Source organism: Scyliorhinus torazame, chromosome 4, assembly GCF_047496885.1.
Source record: "Scyliorhinus torazame isolate Kashiwa2021f chromosome 4, sScyTor2.1, whole genome shotgun sequence".
NCBI lineage: Eukaryota > Metazoa > Chordata > Chondrichthyes > Carcharhiniformes > Scyliorhinidae > Scyliorhinus > Scyliorhinus torazame.
This window is the reverse complement of record NC_092710.1, coordinates 355452775-355474981: the sequence shown is the minus strand read 5'-3', so window position 1 is coordinate 355474981 and position 22207 is coordinate 355452775. Positions and strand designations below refer to the sequence as shown.

General features: G+C 46.2%; 1 protein-coding gene across 4 annotated transcripts in view; it reads right to left on the bottom strand.

The window, feature by feature from the left end:
* The window catches only part of abcc10 (ATP-binding cassette, sub-family C (CFTR/MRP), member 10), a 712922-nt gene that overhangs the window by 152901 nt on the left and 537814 nt on the right, over nucleotides 1-22207 (bottom strand). For all 4 annotated transcript variants that reach the window (XM_072500316.1, XM_072500319.1, XM_072500315.1 and 1 more), the window contains exon 17: nucleotides 19080-19240. In XM_072500316.1, coding sequence (XP_072356417.1) covers nucleotides 19080-19240 — 161 coding nt within the window. The remainder of the gene's footprint in view (nucleotides 1-19079; nucleotides 19241-22207) is intronic.

The window sequence follows — 22207 nt, the reverse complement described above, 5'->3', positions numbered from 1 at the left end:
GGTATTTGTGTCTGTGTCTCTGAGCGGGAGAAATCTGGAGTGCAGACTGGGAAGGTAAGTGGTATTTGTGTCTGTGTCTCTGAGCGGGAGAAATCCGGAGTGCAGACTGGGAAGGTAAGTGGTATTTGTGTCTGTATCTCTGAGCGGGAGAAATCCGGAGTGCAGTCTGGGAAGGTAAGTGGTATTTGTGTCTGTGTCTCTGAGCGGGTGAAATCCGGAGTGCAGTCTGGGAATGTAAGTGGTATTTGTGTCTGGGTCTCTCTCTGTGTCTCTGAGCGGGAGAAATCCGGAGTGCAGTCTGGGAAGGTAAGTGGTATTTGTGTCTGTATCTCTGAGCGGGAGAAATCCGGAGTGCAGACTGGGAAGGTAAGTGGTATTTGTGTCTGTGTCTCTGAGCGGGAGAAATCTGGAGTGCAGTCTGGGAAGGTAAGTGGTATTTGTGTCTGTGTCTCTCTCTGTATCTCTGAGCGGGAGAAATCCGGAGTGCAGTCTGGGAAGGTAAGTGGTATTTGTGTCTGTGTCTCTGAGTGGGAGAAATCCGGAGTGCAGTCTGGGAAGGTAAGTGGTATTTGTGTCTGTGTCTCTCTCTGTGTCTCTGAGCGGGAGAAATCCGGAGTGCAGTCTGGGAAGGTAAGTGGTATTTGTGTCTGTGTCTCTGAGCGGGAGAAATCCGGAGCGCAGTCTGGGAAGGTAAGTGGTATTTGTGTCTGTATCTCTGAGCGGGAGAAATCCGGAGCGCAGTCTGGGAAGGTAAGTGGTATTTGTGTCTGTATCTCTGAGCGGGAGAAATCCGGAGTGCAGTCTGGGAAGGTAAGTGGTATTTGTGTCTGTGTCTCTGAGTGGGAGAAATCCGGAGTGCAGACTGGGAAGGTAAGTGGTATTTGTGTCTGTGTCTCTGAGCGGGAGAAATCCGGAGTGCAGTCTGGGAAGGTAAGTGGTATTTGTGTCAGTGTCTCTGAGCGGGAGAAATCCGGTGTGCAGTCTGGGAAGGTAAGTGGTATTTGTGTCTGTGTCTCTCTGTGTGTCTCTGAGCGGGAGAATTCCCGAGTGCAGTCTGGGAAGGTAAGTGGTATTTGTGTCTGTGTCTCTGAGAGGGAGATATCCGGAGTGCAGACTGGGAAGGTAAGTGGTATTTGTGTCGGTGTCTCTGAGCGGGAGAAATCCGGAGTGCAGTCTGGGAAGGTAAGCGGTATTTGTGTCTGTGTCTCTGAGCGGGAGAAATCCGGAGTGCAGTCTGGGAAGGTAAGTGGTATTTGTGTCTGTGTCTCTCTGTCTCTTTGAGCGGGAGAAATCCGGAGTGCAGACTGGGAAGGTAAGTGGTATTTGTGTCTTGTTCTCTGAGCGGGAGAAATCCGGAGTGCAGACTGGGAAGGTAAGTGGTATTTGTGTCTGTGTCACTGAGCGGGAGAAATCCGGAGTGCAGACTGGGAAGGTAAGTGGTATTTGTGTCTGTGTCTCTGAGCGGGAGAAATCCGGAGTGCAGACTGGGAAGGTAAGTGGTATTTGTGTCTGTATCTCTCTCTGTGTCTCTGAGCGGGAGAAATCCGGAGTGCAGTCTGGGAAGGTAAGTGGTATTTGTGTCTGTGTCTCTCTCTGTGTCTCTGAGCGGGAGAAATCCGGAGTGCAGTCTGGGAAGGTAAGTGGTATTTGTGTCTGTGTCCCTGAGTGGGAGAAATCCGGAGTGCAGACTGGGAAGGTAAGTGGTATTTGTGTCTGTGTCTCTGAGTGGGAGAAATCCTGAGTGCAGTCTGGGAAGGTAAGTGTTATTTGTGTCTGTGTCTCTGAGTGGGAGAAATCCGGAGTGCAGTCTGGGAAGGTAAGGGGTATTTGTGTCTGTGTCTCTGAGCGGGAGAAATCCGGAGTGCAGTCTGGGAAGGTAAGTGGTATTTGTGTCTGTGTCTCTGAGTGGGAGAAATCCGGAGTGCAGTCTGGGATTGTAAGTGGTATTTGTGTCTGTGTCTCTGAGCGGGAGAAATCCGGAGTGCAGTCTGGGAAGGTAAGTGGTATTTGTGTCTGTGTCTCTGAGTGGGAGAAATCCGGAGTGCAGTCTGGGATTGTAAGTGGTATTTGTGTCTGTGTCTCTCTCTGTGTCTCTGAGCGGGAGAAATCCGGAGTGCAGTCTGGGAAGGTAAGTGGTATTTGTGTCTGTGTCCCTGAGCGGGAGAAATCCGGAGTGCAGACTGGGAAGGTAAGTGGTATTTGTGTCTGTGTCTCTGAGCGGGAGAAATCCGGAGTGCAGTCTGGGAAGGTAAGTGGTATTTGTGTCTGTATCTCTGAGCGGGAGAAATCCGGAGTGCACACTGGGAAGGTAAGTGGTATTTGTGTCTGTGTCTCTGAGCGGGAGAAATCCGGAGTGCAGTCTGGGAAGGTAAGTGGTATTTGTGTCTGTGTCTCTGAGCGGGAGAAATCCGGAGTGCAGTCTGGGAAGGTAAGCGGTATTTGTGTCTGTGTCTCTGAGTGGGAGAAATCCGGAGTGCAGTCTGGGAAGGTAAGTGTTATTTGTGTCTGTGTCTCTGAGTGGGAGAAATCCGGAGTGCAGACTGGGAAGGTAAGTGGTATTTGTGTCTGTATCTCTGAGTGGGAGAAATCCGGAGTGCAGTCTGGGAAGGTAAGTGGTATTTGTGTCTGTGTCTCTGAGTGGGAGAAATCCGGAGTGCAGTCTGGGAAGGTAAGTGGTATTTGTGTCTGTGTCCCTGAGCGGGAGAAATCCGGAGTGCAGACTGGGAAGGTAAGTGGGATTTGTGTCTGTGTCTCTGAATGGGAGAAATCCGGAGTGCAGTCTGGGAAGGTAAGTGGTATTTGTGTCTGTGTCTCTGAGTGGGAGAAATCCGGAGTGCAGACTGGGAAGGTAAGTGGGATTTGTGTCTGTGTCTCTGAATGGGAGAAATCCGGAGTGCAGACTGGGAAGGTAAGTGGTATTTGTGTCTGTGTCTCTGAGAGGGAGATATCCGGAGTGCAGACTGGGAAGGTAAGTGGTATTTGTGTCTGTGTCTCTGAGTGGGAGAAATCCGGAGTGCAGACTGGGAAGGTAAGTGGGATTTGTGTCTGTGTCTCTCTCTGTGTCTCTGAGCGGGAGAAATCCGGAGTGCAGTCTGGGAAGGTCAGTGGTATTTGTGTCTGTGTCTCTGAGCGGGAGAAATCCGGAGTGCAGACTGGGAAGGTAAGTGGTATTTGTGTCTGTGTCTCTGAGCGGGAGAAATCCGGAGTGCAGACTGGGAAGGTAAGTGGTATTTGTGTCTGTGTCTCTGAGCGGGAGAAATCCGGAGTGCAGACTGGGAAGGTAAGTGGTATTTGTGTCTGTGTCTCTGAGCGGGAGAAATCCGGAGTGCAGACTGGGAAGGTAAGTGGTATTTGTGTCTGTGTCTCTGAGCGGGAGAAATCCGGAGTGCAGACTGGGAAGGTAAGTGGGATTTGTGTCTGTGTCTCTGAGTGGGAGAAATCCGGAGTGCAGACTGGGAAGGTAAGTGGTATTTGTGTCTGTGTCTCTGAGCGGGAGAAATCCGTAGTGCAGTCTGGGAAGGTAAGTGGTATTTGTGTCTGTGTCTCTGAGCGGGAGAAATCCGGAGTGCAGACTGGGAAGGTAAGTGGTATTTGTGTCTGTGTCTCTGAGTGGGAGAAATCCGGAGTGCAGTCTGGGAAGGTAAGAGGGATTTGTGTCTGTGTCTCTCTCTGTGTCTCTGAGCGGGAGAAATCCGGAGTGCAGACTGGGATGGTAAGTGGTATTTGTGTCTGTGTCTCTGAGCGGGAGAAATCCGGAGTGCAGACTGCGAGGGTAAGTGGTATTTGTGTCTGTGTCACTGAGCGGGAGAAATCCGGAGTGCAGTCTGGGAAGGTAAGTGGTATTTGTGTCTGTGTCTCTCTCTGTGTCTCTGAGCGGGTGAAATCCAGATTGCAGTCTGGGAAGGTAAGTGGTATTTGTGTCTGTGTCTCTCTGTTGTCTCTGAGCGGGAGAAATCCGGAGTGCATTCTGGGAATGTAAGTGGTATTTGTGTCTGTGTCTCTGAGCGGGAGAAATCCGGAGTGCAGTCTGGGAAGGTAAGTGGTATTTGTGTCTGTGTCTCTCTCTGTGTCTCTGAGCGGGAGAAATCTGGAGTGCAGACTGGGAAGGTAAGTGGTATTTGTGTCTGTGTCTCTGAGTGGGAGAAATCCGGAGTGCAGACTGGGAAGGTAAGTGGGATTTGTGTCTGTGCCTCTGAGCGTTTTCAAATTGTGGGGGGAAAACAAAGTAAAGCTGTGACCTGATTGGCTGGTAAGGAATCTGTTAAATTTGAAATAAAAACTAATTAAAACTTATAAATTAACTAGGTAGAGGAGTAACTAAACTACAGGGCAGAAATTAGTATTTAGCTTTTAATTTCACAGTGACAATCTGGTACCAGATACCACATAGTTAATCGTAAATAAATCTAATAACGATTTGTGCGATTATTTTTACTTAATTAACTAGTGCTCTGCTGTCACTCAGCGGGGTGCTGCGCTCTAACTGTGAGATGTGGCAGATCTGTGACGCTTCCAGCGTACTGGTCGACTACGTCTGCAGCAAGTGTAACCAATGGCAGCTCCTCACAGACCGTGTGGTTCAGTGGAGCAGCAGTTGGATGCATTTAGGTGTATGCAGGTGGTGGAAAGTGTCATAGATAGGAGTTATAGAGACGTGGTCACACCCAAGGTGCAAGCAGACAGATGGGTCACCGTTAGAAAGGACAGGCAGGCAGCGCAAGAATCCTCTGTGGTTGTCCCCTCTCTAACCGTTTTGGATACTGTTGAGGGGGATAGCCTATCCGTGGAAAACAACAACAGCCTGAACAGTGGCACCACAACTGGCTCTATTGCTCAGCACGGGAGGGAAAGGTGCAGGAGAGCGATAGTTATAGCGGACTTTATACTAATGGGTACAGATAGGCTCTTCTGTGGACGGGAAACAGACACCAGGATGGTATGTTGCCTCCCTGGTGCCAGGGTTAAGGATGTTTCTGAACTGGAGAAGTAAATATTTTTCCTGCTTCTTGACTGTGGTAGAAAGACTCAACAAAGTTTGTTCCGACAAAATAACTAGTCTTTATTTACGAAAAGTCTGCATGCAGTATTGGCTGCAAATTGAGTTTAGAGAGCAGTTGTTACAAACTGCTAATTCCTCCTCAAGTCCGCGCTTACACAAAGAATCAATTCAGTATTTATGCATTATCATTATCAGTATTGCATGACTAGAGCTTATTCAGGAATTTGATCAGTAGTAGAAACATAAGCACTGTCATAAATCATGACACCACCTGCTGACCTCCTAGAACTCTTTGTCTCATCACTCATACCCTTATCTTGTCCTTTGATGGAATATTAAAAGATCGGTGACTCCTTCATCCCTGACCTTATCTTGTCTTACTCAAACAGCCCTGGGTCATGACGAGTTAATCTAATCAGAATTTACAGGGGTCAGGCATTTTGGAATAGCTTGACCTTCTCTGGTCTTATTCATGCTTTAAGTTATGCGGAGTCAGCCTTTTCAGGTGTTACAGGGGTCTGGCATATTGGAATAGCTTGGTCAGCTTTTCTTACATTGTACCAAGTAGTTGACCAATTTTCCATCATGCCATTACTTAATTCGTACAACTTCACAGAACAAACACAGGACATCCTGAAGGGGCAGGTTGAACAGCCAGAGGTCGTAGTAGACATAGGTACTAACGACAGAGGCAAGAAGAGCGATGAGGTCCTGCAGAAGGAGTTCAGGGAGTTGGGCAATAAGCTAAAAAGCACTACCTCTTGGGTTTTAATCTCAGGATTACTCCCTGTGCCACGTGCCAGTGAGGCTAAAAATAGGAGGGTAGCGCAGCGAAACATGTGGCTAAACCAGTGGTGTAGGAGGGAGGGTTTCAGATTTCTGAACCATTGGGATGTCTTCCGGGGCAGGTGTGACCTGTCCAACAAGGACGGATTGTATCTAAACTGTAGGGGCACCAATATCCTGGTTGGGAGATTTGCTAGAATCACTCGGGAGGATTTAAATTAGTAGGGCAGGGGGGTGGGAACCAGAGTGTTAGCTTAGATGGTGTAATAACTGAAGGGGAAATAGAGAACAAAAATACGAGAACAACATCACCCTGTCTGCTCAAACGCAGTGGTTTGAAGTGTATTTGTTTCAACTCCAGAAGTATAGCGGGTAAGGCAGATGAACTTAGAGCACTTATTAGTCCTTGGAATTACAATGTTGTGGCTATCACAGAAACATGGTTAAAGGAAGGGCGGGATTGGCAGCTGAACGTTGGAAGATATAGATGTTTCAGGTGAGATAGAGGGGGATGTAAAAGCGGTGGGGGAGTAGCATTACTGATTAAGGAAATTATAGCCGTACTGCGGGACGACACCTTGGAGGGCTCAAACAATGAGGCAATCTGGGTAGCGGTCAGGAACAGGAAGGGGGCAACCACAATGTTGGGGGTTTATTACAGGCACCCAACTACCAGCGAGAGATAGAGAAGCAGAACGGTAGAGAGATTTTGGATAGGTGCAAACGTAACAGGGTTGTTGTGGTAGGGGATTTTAATTTCCCCTATATTGACTGGGACTCACTTAGTGTTCGGGGTTTGGATGGGACAGAGTTTGTAAGGTGTATCCAGGAAGCCTTCTTGATGCAATATGTAGATAGTCCACCTGGGGAAGGGGCAGTACTGGATCTGGTATTGGGGAATGAGCCTGGACAGGTGGTTGAGGTTTCAGTGCGGGGATATTTTGGGAGTAGTGACCACAATTCCGTACATTTTAGGGTACTTTTGGCTAGGGATGAGGGTAGCCCTCGCGTTAAGGTGCTAAACTGGGGAAAGGCAAATTACGATAACATTAGACAGGAATTGAAGAATTTGGATTGGATAATAAATCAATATTGTACATGTGAGAGTCTTTGAAGCGACAGTTGATTAGGATTCAGGAAAGTCACGTTCCTGAGAGAATGAAGGATAAGTATGGGAAGTTTAGGGAGCCTTGGATACCGAGGGATATTATGAACCTTGTCAAAAAGAAAAAGGAGACTTTTGTACGGTCTAGAAGGGTGGGGACAGTCGAAGCCCTTGAGGAGTATAAAGAAAGTAGAAAGGTATTGAAGCGGGAAATTAGGAGGGTTAGGTGGGGTCATAAAAAGTCCTTGGCACGTACGATTAAGGTGAATCCCAAAGCTTTTTATTCAGATGTGAAAAGCAAGCGGGTGGCCAGGGGAAGGATTGGACCACTTAAGGACAATGGGGGGAATCTATGTGTTGAGCAAGAGGAAATGGGCGAGGGACTAAATTAATACTTTGCATCAGCATTCACTAAAGAAAGAAACTTTGTGGAAGTGGATTCTTGGGTAGGGTGTGTGGACAGTCTGGATCATGTTAACATCGAAAAGGAGGAGGTATTGGGTCTTTTAAAAGATATTAAAATAGATAAGTCTCCTGGGCCAGATGGGATTTACCCCAGAATACTGAGGGAAGCAAGGGAGGATATTGCTGGGGTCTTGACTGACATCTTTGTATCCTCATTGGCTACAGGTGAGATACCAGAGGACGGGAGAATAACTAATGTGGTACCGCTGTTTAATAAAGGTAGCAGGGATAATCCTGGAAACTAAAGGCCGCTCAGCCTCACGTCGGTAGTTGGTAAATTATTGGAGAGAATTCTCAGGGACAGGATTCATACCCATTTGGAAACAAATGGACTCATAAGCGATAGACAGCATGATTTTGTGAAGGGGAGGTCATGCCTCACTAACTTGATCAAGTTTTTTGAGGAGGTGACCAAGATGATTGAGCAGGGGAGGGCGGTGATGTTGTTTACATGAAATTCAGTAAAGCCTTTGACAAGGTGCCTCATGGCAGATTGGTACAAAAGGTGAAGTCAGACCCGATCAGAGCTGAGGTGGTAAGATGGATACAGAACTGGCTCGGTCACAGAAGGCAAAGTGTAGCAGTAGAATGGAAGGTTGTGGCTTGTGGTGTTGCACACGGATCGGTGCCTGGGCCTCTGTAGTTTGTGGTGTACATAAACGATTTGGAGGAAAATATAGCCAGTCTTATTAATAAGTTCGCGGATGACACCAAGGTGGGTGGAGTTGCAGATAGTGTTGAGGATTGTCAGAAGATACAGCAGGACAGAGGTAGGGTGGAGACTTGGGCAGAGAAATGGCAAATGGAGTTTAATCCAGACAAATGTGAGGTGATGCATTTTGGTAGGTCTAACATAGAGGGGAAATATACCGTAAATGGTAAAACTTTTAGGAATATAGAAAATCAGAGAGATCTGGGCGTGCAGGTCCACAGATCTTTGAAAGTGGCAACACAAGGGGCCACAGTCGTCAAGAAAGCATACGGAATGCTTGCCTCCATTGGACGGGGCACCGAGTATAAAAACTGTCAAGTCATGCTACAGCTGTATAGAACCTTGGTACTGCCGCACTTGGAATATTGCGCACAATTCTGGTCACCACACTACCAGAAGGATGTGGAGGCTTTGGAGAGGGTGCAGAGGAGGTTTACAAGGACGTTGCTTAGTCTGGAGGGCGTTAGTTATGTGGAGAGGCTGAATAGACTCGGACTGTTTTCATTAGAAAGTCGGAGGTTGAGGGATGACCTGATAGAGGTCTACAAGATTATGAGCGGCATGGATAGATTGGATGGGCAGGCACTCTTTCCCAGGGTGGAGGGATCAGTCACCAGTGCGCATAGGTTTAAGGTCCATGGGGCATGTGAGGAGATGTGCAAGGCTTTTTATGCAGTGTGGTGAGTGCCGGGAACGCATTGCCAGGGAGGTTGTGGAAGCAGATACATTAACGGCGTTCAAAAGGCATCTTGACAAACACATGGATAGGATGGGTACAGAGGGATCCGGTACAAGGAAGTGCTGAGGGTTTTGGCAAAGGTTGGTATCATGACAGGTACAGGCTTGGAGGGCCGAAGGGCCTGTTCCTGAGCTGTATTGGTCTTTGTTCTTTGTTCATTCAAGGGTATGAGGTGTCACTGGATTGGACAGAATTAATTGAACATCCCAAATGCCCTCGAGATGGTGGTGAAATACTGCAGTCCGTGTGGTGCAGGTACATTCACATTACTGTTAGGGAGGAACTTCCAGGAATTAAAACCAGCGGCAGTTCCAAGTAAGCATGAAGTGTGGCTCACGGGGCAACATACAGCTGGTAGCTTTTGCTTGCATCTGCTGCCCTCACAAATGATGGTGGTAGAGGCCGAGAGTTTCAAAGGTGCTGACAAAGGAACCTTATCCCACAATAACTACCCTAAATACAGCAAAAGAATATTGACATATGCACTATTTTATATACCACAGCCAGAGCACTGCATCCACTTATACTAGAGGGACCACATTCACAGGCTAGTACGATCAATGACTAAACAACTGACCACATCCAAAGTCAAGGAAATTCAATGAATAAACCACCCTGACCACACCCAGACAGGCAAGATCAATGAATAAACCACTGACCACACCCACAGACAGGCAAGATCAATGAATAAACCACTGACCACACCCACAGACAGGCAAGATCAATGAATAAACCACTGACCACACCCACAGACAGGTAAGATCAATGAATAAACCACTGACCACACCCACAGACAGGGAAGATCAATGAATAAACCACCCTGACCACACCCACAGACAGGGAAGATCAATGAATAAACCACTGACCACACCCACAGACAGGCAAGATCAATGAATAAACCACCCTGACCACACCCACAGACAGGGAAGATCAATGAATAAACCACCCTGACCACACCCACAGACAGGGAAGATCAATGAATAAACCACCCTGACCACACCCACAGACAGGTAAGATCAATGAATAAACCACCCTGAGCACCCTCACAGATAGGTTAGATCAATGAATAAACCACCTTGTACAGACACAGATGGAGTTTAAATTAGATGTGTGTAAAGTTATTCATTTCCATTCAGAAAAATGGAAAGCAACTTAGGGCTGGTTTAGCTCAGTGGGCTAGACAGCTGGTTTGTAATGCAGAACAAGTCCAGCAGCGCGGGTTCAAATCCCATACCAGCGTACCCGTATAGGCGCCGGAATGTAGCGACTCGGGGCTTTTCACAGTAACTTCATACTTGTGACAATAAGAGGTTATTATTATTTTTATTATTATCTGAATGGAGAGAAACTGCAGAGTGCTTCGGTGAAGAGGGATCGGCTGTTGTCGTGTGCATGAATGGCAGAAATGGTAGGTGCAGCAGGTAATAATGAAAGCGAAAGGAATGTTGGTATTCACAGCTAAATGAATAAAGTAGAGATGTGTTGCTGCAACTGTATAAGGCATTGGTAAGATCGCACCGTCTACAGCTTTGGTCCCCTTATTTGAGGAGGGATGTAGTTGCATTGGAGGCTGTTCAGAGGAGGTTCACTAGATTGATCCCAGAGATGAAGGGTTTGTCTTATGAAGAGAGATTGAGCAGTTTAGGCCTATACTCTCTGGGTTTGGAAGAATGAGAGATCGAATTCAGGTATATAAGAGGATAAAAGGTATTGAGAAAATAGATGTGGAGCAGATGCTTCCTCTTGTGGGTCAATCTAGAAGGAGAGGTTATATTTTTAGGATAAGGCATAGATTGAAAACAGATGAAGGGAAATTGCTTCTCTGAACGGATTGTGAGTATGTGCAATTCAGAGCGAAGTAGATGCCGAGACATTGAGTAAATTTAAGGAGGAGATTTTTAATTAGAAGAGCTTGAAGGGTTATGGAGAATGGGCAGGAAACCAATGTAAGGAGTCACAGAAGGAGGGAGCGAGGACAAAAATGAAAGGTAGAAAAGGACAAAATTCAAAAAATTCACTGTCGCGAAAAATATTGGGAACAAGACAATGTTAAAAAGACAAGCTTAAAGGCTTTGTGCCTTAATGCGTGGAATGTTTGCAATAAATGGGATGAACTAATCGCACAGATAGATGTAAACGGGTGCGATATAATTGAGATTATGGAGACATGGCTGCAGGGATGGGAACTGAGTGTCCCGGGGCATTCAGTATTTAGGAAGGACAGACAAAAAGGAAAAGGTGGTGGCTTAGTACTGCTGGTTAAAAAGGAAATCAAGACAATAGGAAATAGTTGGTGCTAAAACATTGAATATATTCAAGAGGTGGGCTAGATATAGCACTTGAGGCGAATGGGAGCAAGGGTTATGGGGAGAAAGCAGGGTTTGGCTATTGAGTTGGACGATCAGCTATGATCGTAACAAATGGTAGAGCAGGCTCGAAGGGCCGAATGGCCCCCTCCTGCTCCTATCTTCTATGTTTCTACGAAAGTGGAGTTGAGGCCGAGAGGGGATCAGCCATGATCGTATTAAATGGGAGCGGGCTCGAGAGGCTGAATTGCCTATTTGTGCTCCTGGTTCTTATGTTCCTTCTCGCTGTTTATCACACCACCAATTTTTGTGTCATCTGCAAAGTCCCGGATTCACATCTGCACCACAAACAGCAAGGGAACTAGCACTGATCCCTGTGGTACACCACTTGACACAGACTTCCTGTCACAAAAAAAATCTTCGACCATCACCCTCTGCCTCCTACCACAAAAACAATTTTGGATCCAATTTGCCAAATTGTCCTGGATCCTATGGGTTCTTACCACCTCGATCAGTCTCCCATGTGGGACCATGTCAAAAGCCTTAGTTTCCATTTGAGACCCTGTAAAAAGACTTACTGAAGTCTCTGTAGACTACATCAACTGCACTGCCCGCATCTACACACCTAGCAACCTCTTTGAAAAATTCAGTCAAATATAAATCAGGAAGTCATCAAGAAAAAGGTAGCAATCAAATTAAATGCAAGTCGCCATAGTGTGAGGAACCTCATGTTTAAAGCTTTCTTTCTGCATTTAAATATGGCTTTCCTGCCTAATCCTCTTTATGTTCTGTTATGCTGACTTCCACAATTCTGCAGACTTTGATTTAAACTGAAACGCGCCCGGTACAAAGTGCCATTTGAACTGGTCTGAGGACACCCCTCAGTGCAGTGTTTTATGTAGCATAGTCGAGTGATGTCACATTTTGATGGACTTGGCTAGCAGCCGATTGGCTATTCTCGAATTCCGGGGCTTGTTGGTTTTCAATTCTTATTGGTTGAAGGAGTTGCAGGGCATTCTGATAAAGAAGGCAGATTCCATTTGAACTCAGTTCTGCTCCGAGAGCAGATTTAAACTCTCTCTATCAACTAAGGCTGGCATTTAACTTCTGACTAAAAGACTGGAAGTTGTCTCTGTGGCCAGCCAGGTCTGTGAAAACCTAACCTCTGTTTGAAAGGCTGAGGGACGTACAGTGCTGATAACTCTCTAATGAGACCTCTAAACGTCTGGAAGGAAAAGCCTTTTCCTTTCTCTCTACCCTGCAGCTAGATAATCTGCACAAAGGCCAGAGAAGCATTCAAGAGGCAGAGTGAATGTAAAACCCTCTTTTAAATTATGAGGCAGAGAATTCTAAGACTGTCTCAATGGGAGGTCAGTTAAGTGAAAGTAACTTCCCAGAGGAAATTCTACAGCCTGTGGGTTCTAATTGAAGGCACAAACTAGAAGGTCCTATCAAACTGATGGGTTTCAACACTTTGCATCCCGAGGAGATTGCCAACAAAGCAACCTCTGCAGCGAAGATACTCATTCCCAGTTCCCTTGTCTTGTGTGCGTGTGGGTAGAGGGTGGAACGGTGAAGGGGGGATAATTAGATTCACAGACCATTGTTCTATTACAGCCATCACATGTTTATCTCTTTTCTTGTTATAAATAAAGTTATTAAGTTTTACTTATAAATCGGCACCTGTAATTCACTGGAGCAGTCAAGGGTCAAAGATCTCAGGAAAATATATGAATTGTTGGTGAACTGACTTATGTTGGGACTCTGGGGCCTGTGGGCCTGGGATTGACCGCACACTAGTGCAGGGTGTCGTAACAATAGTTTCTGAGGATCATGGGCTGCTCTCCCCTTTTTGAGAGAGAGCTGACTGGTGGTGATTTAACCTGAGGGTCACCGCACCTGAGGCAAGGAGCAAGGGAGGGGAGGAGGGGCCTTCATGAATAATCTTAGTTGATATAGGAATTGAACCCGAGATGTTGGCACTGCTCTGTATCACGAACCAGCTGTCCAGCCATCTGAGCTAACTGACCTCCTAAGTTAGCAACACAGGGGACATAATTAAGATGTCTGCAGATGATACAAAAAATGGCTGCGTGGTTGATACTGAGAAAGATCACAGGAAATTATCAAAGTTAGTCAGAAACGTAGCAAATGGAATTCAATCCGAAGAAGTGTGAGATAGGATTGCTGTACACAAGAAATGGTTATATAATGAGAAATGTGGAGGGAGCTTGGACTGCATAAGGACCTTGGACTGCATAAGGACAGATCCTTAAAGGTAGCATGGCAGCTAGATAAGGTGAAGAAGATAGGGGGTAATATCCCTATTTGGTTGTGCCAAAGAATATAAGCCATGATGTGGAGATGCCGGCGTTGGACTGGGGTGAGCACAGTACAAAGTCTTACAACACCAGGTTAAAGTTCTAGGATGGAAGCTCAGAACTAGAACAAACAGTGTTGTTATCTCTGGGTTGTTGCCCGTGCCACGTGATAGTGAGATGAGGAATAGGGAGAGAGAGCATTTAAACACGTGGCTACAGGGATGGTGCAGGCGGGAGGGTTTCAGATTTTTGGATAACTGGGGCTCTTTCTGGGGAAGGTGGGACCTCTACAGACAGGATGGTCTACATCTGAACCTGAGGGGCACAAATATCCTGGGGGGGAGATTTGTTAGTGCTCTTTGGGGGGGTTTAAACTAATGCAGCAGGGGCATGGGAACCTGGATTGTAGTTTTAGGGTAAGGGAGAATGAGAGTATAGAGGTCAGGAGCACAGATTTGACGTCGCAGGAGGGGGCCAGCGTTCAGGTAGGTGGTTTGAAGTGTGTCTACTTCAATGCCAGGAGTTTACGAAACAAGGTAGGGGAACTGGCAGCGTGGGTTGGTACCTGGGACTTCGATGTTGTGGCCATTTCGGAGACATGGATAGAGCAGGGACAGGAATGGATGTTGCAGGTTCCGGGGTTTAGGTGTTTTAGTAAGCTCAGAGAAGGAGGCAAAAGAGGGGGAGGTGTGGCGCTGCTAGTCAAGAGCAGTATTACGGTGGCGGAGAGGATGCTAGATGGGGACTCTTCTTCCGAGGTAGTATTGGCTGAAGTTAGAAACAGGAAAGGAGAGGTCACCCTGTTGGGAGTTTTTTATAGGCCTCCTAATAGTTCTAGGGATGTAGAGGAAAGGATGGCGAAGATGATTCTGGATATGAGCGAAAGTAACAGGGTAGTTATTATGGGAGACTTTAACTTTCCAAATATTGACTGGAAAATATATAGTTCGAGTACAATAGATGGGTCGTTTTTTGTACAGTGTGTGCAGGAGGGTTTCCTGAAACAATATGTTGACAGGCCAACAAGAGGCGAGGCCACGTTGGATTTGGTTTTGGGTAATGAACCAGGCCAGGTGTTGGATTTGGAGGTAGGAGAGCACTTTGGGGACAGTGACCACAATTCGGTGACGTTTACGTTAATGATGGAAAGGGATAAGTATACACCGCAGGGCAAGAGTTATAGCTGGGGGAAGGGCAATTATGATGCCATTAGACGTGACTTGGGGGGGATAAGGTGGAGAAGTAGGCTGCAAGTGTTGGGCACACTGGATAAGTGGGGCTTGTTCAAGGATCAGCTACTGCGTGTTCTTGATAAGTATGTACCGGTCAGACAGGGAGGAAGGCGTCGAGCGAGGGAACCGTGGTTTACCAAGGAAGTGGAATCTCTTGTTAAGAAGAAGAAGAAGGCCTATGTGAAGATGAAGTGTGAAGTTTCGGTTGGGGCGATGGATAGTTACAAGGTAGCGAGGAAGGATCTAAAGAGAGAGCTAAGACAAGCAAGGAGGGGACATGAGAAGTATTTGGCAGGAAGGATCAAGGAAAACCCAAAAGCTTTCTATAGGTATGTCAGGAATAAGCGAATGACTAGGGAAAGAGTAGGACCTGTCAAGGACAGGGATGGGAAATTGTGTGTGGAGTCTGAAGAGATAGGCGAGATACTAAATGAATATTTTTCGTCAGTATTCACTCAGGAAAAAGATAATGTTGTGGAGGAGAATGCTGAGCCCCAGGCTAATAGAATAGATGGCATTGAGGTGCGTAGAGAAGAGGTGTTGGCAATTCTGGACAGGCTGATAATAGATAAGTCCCCGGGACCTGATGGGATTTATCCTAGGATTCTATGGGAGGCCAGGGAAGAGATTGCTGGACCTTTGGCCTTGATTTTTATGTGATCATTGGCTACAGGAATAGTGCCAGAGGACTGGAGGACAGCAAATGTGGTCCCTTTGTTCAAAAAGGGGAGCAGAGACAACCCCGGCAACTATAGACCGGTGAGCCTCACGTCTGTAGTGGGTAAAGTCTTGGAGGGGATTATAAGGGACAAGATTTATAATCATCTAGATAGGAATAATATGATCAGGGATAGTCAGCATGGCTTTGTGAAGGGTAGGTCATGCCTCACAAACCTTATTGAGTTCTTTGAGAAGGTGACTGAACAGGTAGACGAGGGTAGAGCAGTTGATGTGGTGTATATGGATTTCAGCAAAGCGTTTGATAAGGTTCCCCACGGTAGGCTATTGCAAAAAATACGGAGGCTGGGGATTGAGGGTGATTTAGAGATGTGGATCAGAAATTGGCTAGCTGAAAGAAGACAGAGGGTGGTGGTTGATGGGAAATGTTCAGAATGGAGTACAGTCACAAGTGGAGTACCACAAGGATCTGTTCTGGGGCCGTTGCTGTTTGTCATTTTTATCAATGACCTAGAGGAAGGCGCAGAAGGGTGGGTGAGTAAATTTGCAGACGATACTAAAGTCGGTGGTGTTGTCGATAGTGTGGAAGGATGTAGCAGGTTACAGAGGGATATAGATAAGCTGCAGAGCTGGGCTGAGAGGTGGCAAATGGAGTTTAATGTAGAGAAGTGTGAGGTGATTCACTTTGGAAGGAATAACAGGAATGCGGAATATTTGGCTAATGGTAAAGTTCTTGAAAGTGTGGATGAGCAGAGGGATCTAGGTGTCCATGTACATAGATCCCTGAAAGTTGCCACCCAGGTTGATAGGGTTGTGAAGAAGGCCTATGGAGTGTTGGCCTTTATTGGTAGAGGGATTGAGTTCCGGAGTCGGGAGGTCATGTTGCAGCTGTACAGAACTCTGGTCCGGCCGCATTTGGAGTATTGCGTACAGTTCTGGTCACCGCATTATAGGAAGGACGTGGAGGCTTTGGAGCGGGTGCAGAGGAGATTTACCAGGATGTTGCCTGGTATGGAGGGAAAATCTTATGAGGAAAGGCTGATGGACTTGAGGTTGTTTTCGTTGGAGAGAAGAAGGTTAAGAGGAGACTTAATAGAGGCATACAAAATGATCAGGGGGTTGGATAGGGTGGACAGTGAGAGCCTTCTCCCGCGGATGGATATGGCTGGCACGAGGGGACATAACTTTAAACTGAGGGGTAATAGATATAGGACAGTGGTCAGAGGTAGGTTCTTTACGCAAAGAGTAGTGAGGCCGTGGAATGCCCTACCTGCTACAGTAGTGAACTCGCCAACATTGAGGGCATTTAAAAGTTTATTGGATAAACATATGGATGATAATGGCATAGTGTAGGTTAGATGGCTTTTATTTCGGTGCAACATCGTGGGCCGAAGGGCCTGTACTGCGCTGTATTGTTCTATGTTCTATGTTCTATGTTCTAAAGTCCAACAGGTTTGTTTCGATGTCACTAGCTTTCGGAGCACTGCTCCTTCCTCAGGTGATTCACCTGAGGAAGGAGCAGCGTTCCAAAAGCTAGTGACATCGAAACAAACCTGTTGGACTTGAACCTGGTGTTGTAAGACTTCGTAAAGAATATAAGAACAGAGCTGGAGCAATACAAGGCACGAGTCTGACTGGAGCTAGAGTAACTGTGTATATTTCTGGTCACCACATAACAGGAAGGATTATATTTCCAGAATGGATGATTTGGGTATGAGGAAAGATCAGTTAGGCAGGGTTGTTTTCTTCAGAAGAGAGACTGAGGAGGAGATTAATTGAAGCATATAAAGTTATGAGGGGCTGATAAAGAATGGAAATGAAAAGAACTATTTCCATTCGAAGAGATCAATAATCAGGGAGCATAGATTTGTTGAAGTAGGTCATATTTCTTCACTCAGAGATTGGGGAACTCTTGCAATAAATTGTTGTCTGAAAGGGTGATGGAGGCAGAATATATTATAACATTTTAAAAAACACTTGGATATACACTTGCTGTACCATGGACAGGGCAATGGGCAAAGATCTGGGGGTTTGGATTGGCTGGATAATCCTTGTTCAGCCAGCACAGACACAATACAACAAATAACCATTTCTGGTGTGATAAATTCTCTATATTTCTAACAAATACTGGCTGGAAATCTGAAATGAATACAGAAAATACTTCAAACACTCAGGCCAGAAAGCATTTGTGAAGTAAAGAAAAAGGAAAAAAAGTAATATTTTAGGTTTCTGTAACGTTTATCAGAATAAAAGAGGTTATAGATGTTCTGATAAAGAGTAACAAAGATCAGAGACATTCATTTATTTCTTATGTTTGTTACAGATGCTGTCAAGCCAGCAAATGTGCATCAATGTTTTGGTCCGACTGTGATTTTTCTCTTACTCATTCATGGACAGTGAGTGTTGTTGGTTAAGTCAGCATTCATTGCCCATTCCCAACTGCCCTTAAGATAGTGGCAAAGTACTTCTTGAACTGATGCAGTCCATGTGTAAGTACATTCACAGTGCTGTTAAGGAGGGAGTTCCAGGAATTTGACCTAGCCACAGTGAAGGAACAGTGTTATATTTCCAAGTCAGGATTGTTTGAGTTTGGAAGGGAACTTGCAGGTGGTGGTGTTCCCATCTGCTCCCTTTGTCTTTTCAGGTGGCAGAGGTCACAGGTTTGGAAGGTGATGTCCAATGAGCCTTGGTGCGTTTTGCAGTGCATATGTATATGAGGACAGCATGGTAGCACAGTGGTTAGCACAGTTGCTTCACAGCTCCAGGGTCCCAGGTTCGATTCTGACTTGGGTCAATGTCTGTGCGGAGTCTGCACGTTCTCTCTGTGTCTGCGTGGGTTTCCTCCGGTGCACCGGTTTCCTCCCACAGACATGCAGGTTAGGTGGATTGGCCATGATAAATTGCCCTTCATGTCCAAAAAGGTTAGGTGGGGTTACTTGGTTACGGGGATGGAGTGGAGATGTGGGCTTAAGTGAGGTGCTCTTTCCAAGGACCGGTGCAGACTTGATGGGCTGAATGACCTCCTTCTGCACTGTAAATTTTATGATTCGGATTTCCCCTGCCTCTCCATGCTTTCATTATTGTCAGCTCTATCCTCTTGCTTTCTCTTTCTCTCTCAGACATATACTTTCTCAGGAAACTAAGGAAATTTGGCATGTCCACATTCACTCTTACCAACTTTTACAGATGCACCATAGAAAGCATCCTATCTGGGTGCATCACAGCCTGGTATGGCAACTGCTCGGCCCAAGACCGCAAGAAACTACAGAGTCGTGAACACAGCCCAGACCATCACGCGAGCCCGCCTCCCATCCATTGACTCTGTCTACACCTCCCGCTGCCTTGGGAAAGCAGGCAGCATAATCAAAGATCCCTTCCACCTTGGTTATACTCTCTTCCAACTTCTTCCATCGGGCAGGAGTTACAAAAGTCTGAGAACTCGCACAAAAAGGTTCAAAAACAGCTTCTTCCCCGCTGTTACCAGACTCCTGAATGACCCTCTTATGGACTGATCTGATCTCTTGACACATCTTCTCTACTGAGTAGTACAACACTCAGTATGCTTCACCCGATTTCTATGTGTTTACATTCTGTATTTTTGTAGATCCTTTTTTTGATGTATGGAACGATCTGCTTGGACTGTATGTAGAACAATACTTTTCACTGTATCACGGTACACGTGACAATAAAACAAATCCATTCCAACAAAATCTTCCCGACTCAAATTTCCTCTTACCTCAATATTCCCCTCTTGAGGTTCGATGGGAATCTCGGTGGTATATTCATCCAGGCGCTCCACACTGACCATCTGCATTTCTGTTTGTGTGAAGCTAGCAACTACCCCAGAGAGTAGATTAGTGATTGACAATGCGTAGGACAATGCAAGACCCACGAGGCCTGCGTGAAGAAAAAAACAGGAGCAGTTACATGAGAGCTGAGTGTGAAAAACAGTGGTAGTTACTCGAGATAAAAAGAGAAAGCGCCAGAAAAATTCAGCAGGTCTGGCAGCGTCTACAGACAGGGAAATCGAGTTAGCATTTTGAATCCAATAGGGCACTTTATCACAACTGGTAGGAGTACGATGGGTTTGATGCTATTGAGAAAGGGCAGAGGGTGGGGAGGAACAAAGGGGAAGATTAGGGATGGGTTAGAGGACAGGGGTGAATAAATGCCAAAGATGTCATGAATAAATGGCAAAGGAAATGGTAATGGTTGTGATAAAGAAACAACGCAGTGGTTCAAAGCAGAATGAAGGTCAGCTCAGTCTGAAAGCAAAAACAAGATACAGACCGACATGTTGCAAAAAAACTTAGAACGGAGTTCAGACTTCATGGTCTGAAGCCGATTAACTTACTGTTGGATCCTTAAGACTGTGAATAGCCAGTTGGAAGAGGAAGTGCTGTTCCTCTGGCTTGCATTGTGCTTCACATTGAAGCAGGCCAAGGACATGGTGAATTGAAATGGCAAGGGACCGGAATGTTGGGGTCATGTTTGTGGATTGCTCAGAAACCAAAGAATATTCATGAAATTAATCTGTCAAGGAAACTAAACAACAACAAAGAACATTTCAGTACAGGAACAGGCCCTTCGGCCCACCAAGCCTGCGCCGATCCAGATTCCTTATTTAGACCTACTTCTTATTGCCAAAATGATGTATCACTCCATCTGGTATTTATATCAATCACCCAAAGGCATGGTTGCTAAATTTGCTGATGACATAAATCATAGAATCATAGAATTTACAGTGCAGAAGGAGGCCATTCAGCCCATCGAGTCTGCACCAGCCCTTGGAAAGAGCACCCCACCCAAGCCCACACCTCCAGCCTATCTCACTTTATCCCCGTAACCCAGTAACTCCACTTAACCTTTTTGGACACTAAGGGCAATTTAGAACAGCCAATCCACCTAACCTGCACATCTTTGGACTGTGGGAGGAAACCGGAGCACCCGGAGGAAACCCACGCAGACATGGGGAGAACGTGCAGACTCCGCACAGACAGTGCCCCAGACGGGAATCGAACCTAGGACCCTGGAGCTGTGAAGCAACGGTGCTAACCACTATGCTACCGTGTTGCCCTGGCACGGTGTAAAGATAGACAAGAAAATAAGTGGCGAAATTATGCTTCAGTTGCACAGGACATTGGTGAGACCACATCTGGAGTACTGGTTACAATATTGGTCTCCTTAGTTAAAGAAGGATTTCATGCGTTAGCAGTTCAGAGAAGGTTTACTAGACTAATAGCAGGAATGGATGGATTGCCTTGAAAGGAAAGGTTGGACAGGTTACGCTTGTATCTGCTGGAGTTTATAAGAGTAAGAGGTGAATTGATTGAAACCTTTAAGATCCTGAGGGGTATTGACAGGGTGGATGTAGAGAGGATGTTTCCTCTTGTGAGAATCTAAAACTCAGGACCACTGTTTAAAAGTAAGGAGTCACTCATTTAAGACAGAAATTAGGAGAATGTTTCTCTCTCAGAGGGTCGCGGGTCTCTGGAACTCTCTTCCTCAAGTGGAAGCAAAGTCTTTGAATATTTTAAAGGTAGAGGTAGATATATTTTTGATGAACAAGGGGGTGAAAGTTATCAGGGATAGACAATCAGATCAGCCATGATCTTATTAAATGGCAGAGCAGGCTCGAGGGGCCGAGTGGCCAACTCTCGCTCCCAATTCATATATATGTTTAGATACTACGATTGTGCAGGGCTGCTGGATGCAACCCCCCCAATGTCAAATTGCTGATGTTAAAAAGGAGGACTTCCACACAGAGGACCCCCACTGGGGGCCCCCACCACCTGTGCAGGGGAGGACCAATGCCATGGTGTGTCCACGTGGTTGCCAAGGGTGAGGAAGCAAAGGATACGCATCAGAAGCTTGTGCAGGAAACTCCTCTGTGCAGAATGGAAAGGCACAGAGGGAGTTTCCACAAGATGGCTCAAATCGTGCAGCTGAGATCCCCAATGAAGGTTTGGGGATCTGGGGCCAATGGGAAATTTTGTCGGAAAGGGGATCAGTGGAGTGGCAGATAGTGTTGAGGATTGTCAGAGGATACAGCAGGACATAGATAGATTGGAGACTGGACAGAGAAATGGCAAATGGAGTTTAATCCGAACAAATGCGAGGTAATGCATTTTGGCAGGTCTAACAAGAGGGGAAATATACAGTAAATGACAAAGCTCTTAGGAATATGTAAAGTCAGAGAGACATGGGCGTAAAGGTCCACAGATCTTAGAAAGTAGCAACACAAGTGGACAAGGTATTCAAGAAAGCATATGGAATGCTTGTCTTCATTGGACAGGACGTCAAGTATAAAAACTGGCAAGTCATGCTACAGTTGTATAGAACCTTAGAAAGGCCGCACTTGGAATTTTGCGCACAATTCTGGTCGCCACACTACCAGAAGATTGTGGAGGCTTTGGAGAGGGTGCAGAGGTGGTTTACCAGGATAATGCCTGGTCTGTAGGGTGTTAGCTATGCGGAGAGGCTGAATTGACTCGATCTGTTTTCATTAGGGCAGCACGGTAGCATAGTGGTTAGCACAATTGCTTCACAGCTCCAGGGTCCCAGATTCCGATTCCTGGCTTGGATCACTGTTTGTGTAGAGTCTGTACGTTCTCCCCGTGTGTCCGTGGGTTTCCTCCGGGTGCTCCGGTTTCCTCCCACAGTCCAAAGATGTGCGGGTTAGGTGGATTGGCCATGCTAAATTGTCCTCAGTGTCCAAAACTGCCCTTAGTGTTGGGTGGGGTTACTGGGTAATGGGGATAGGGTGGAGTTGTGGGCTTGGGTAGGGTGCTCTTTCTAAGAGCCAGTGCAGACTCAATGGGCCGAATGGCCTCCTTCTGCACTGTAAATTCTATGATTAGAACT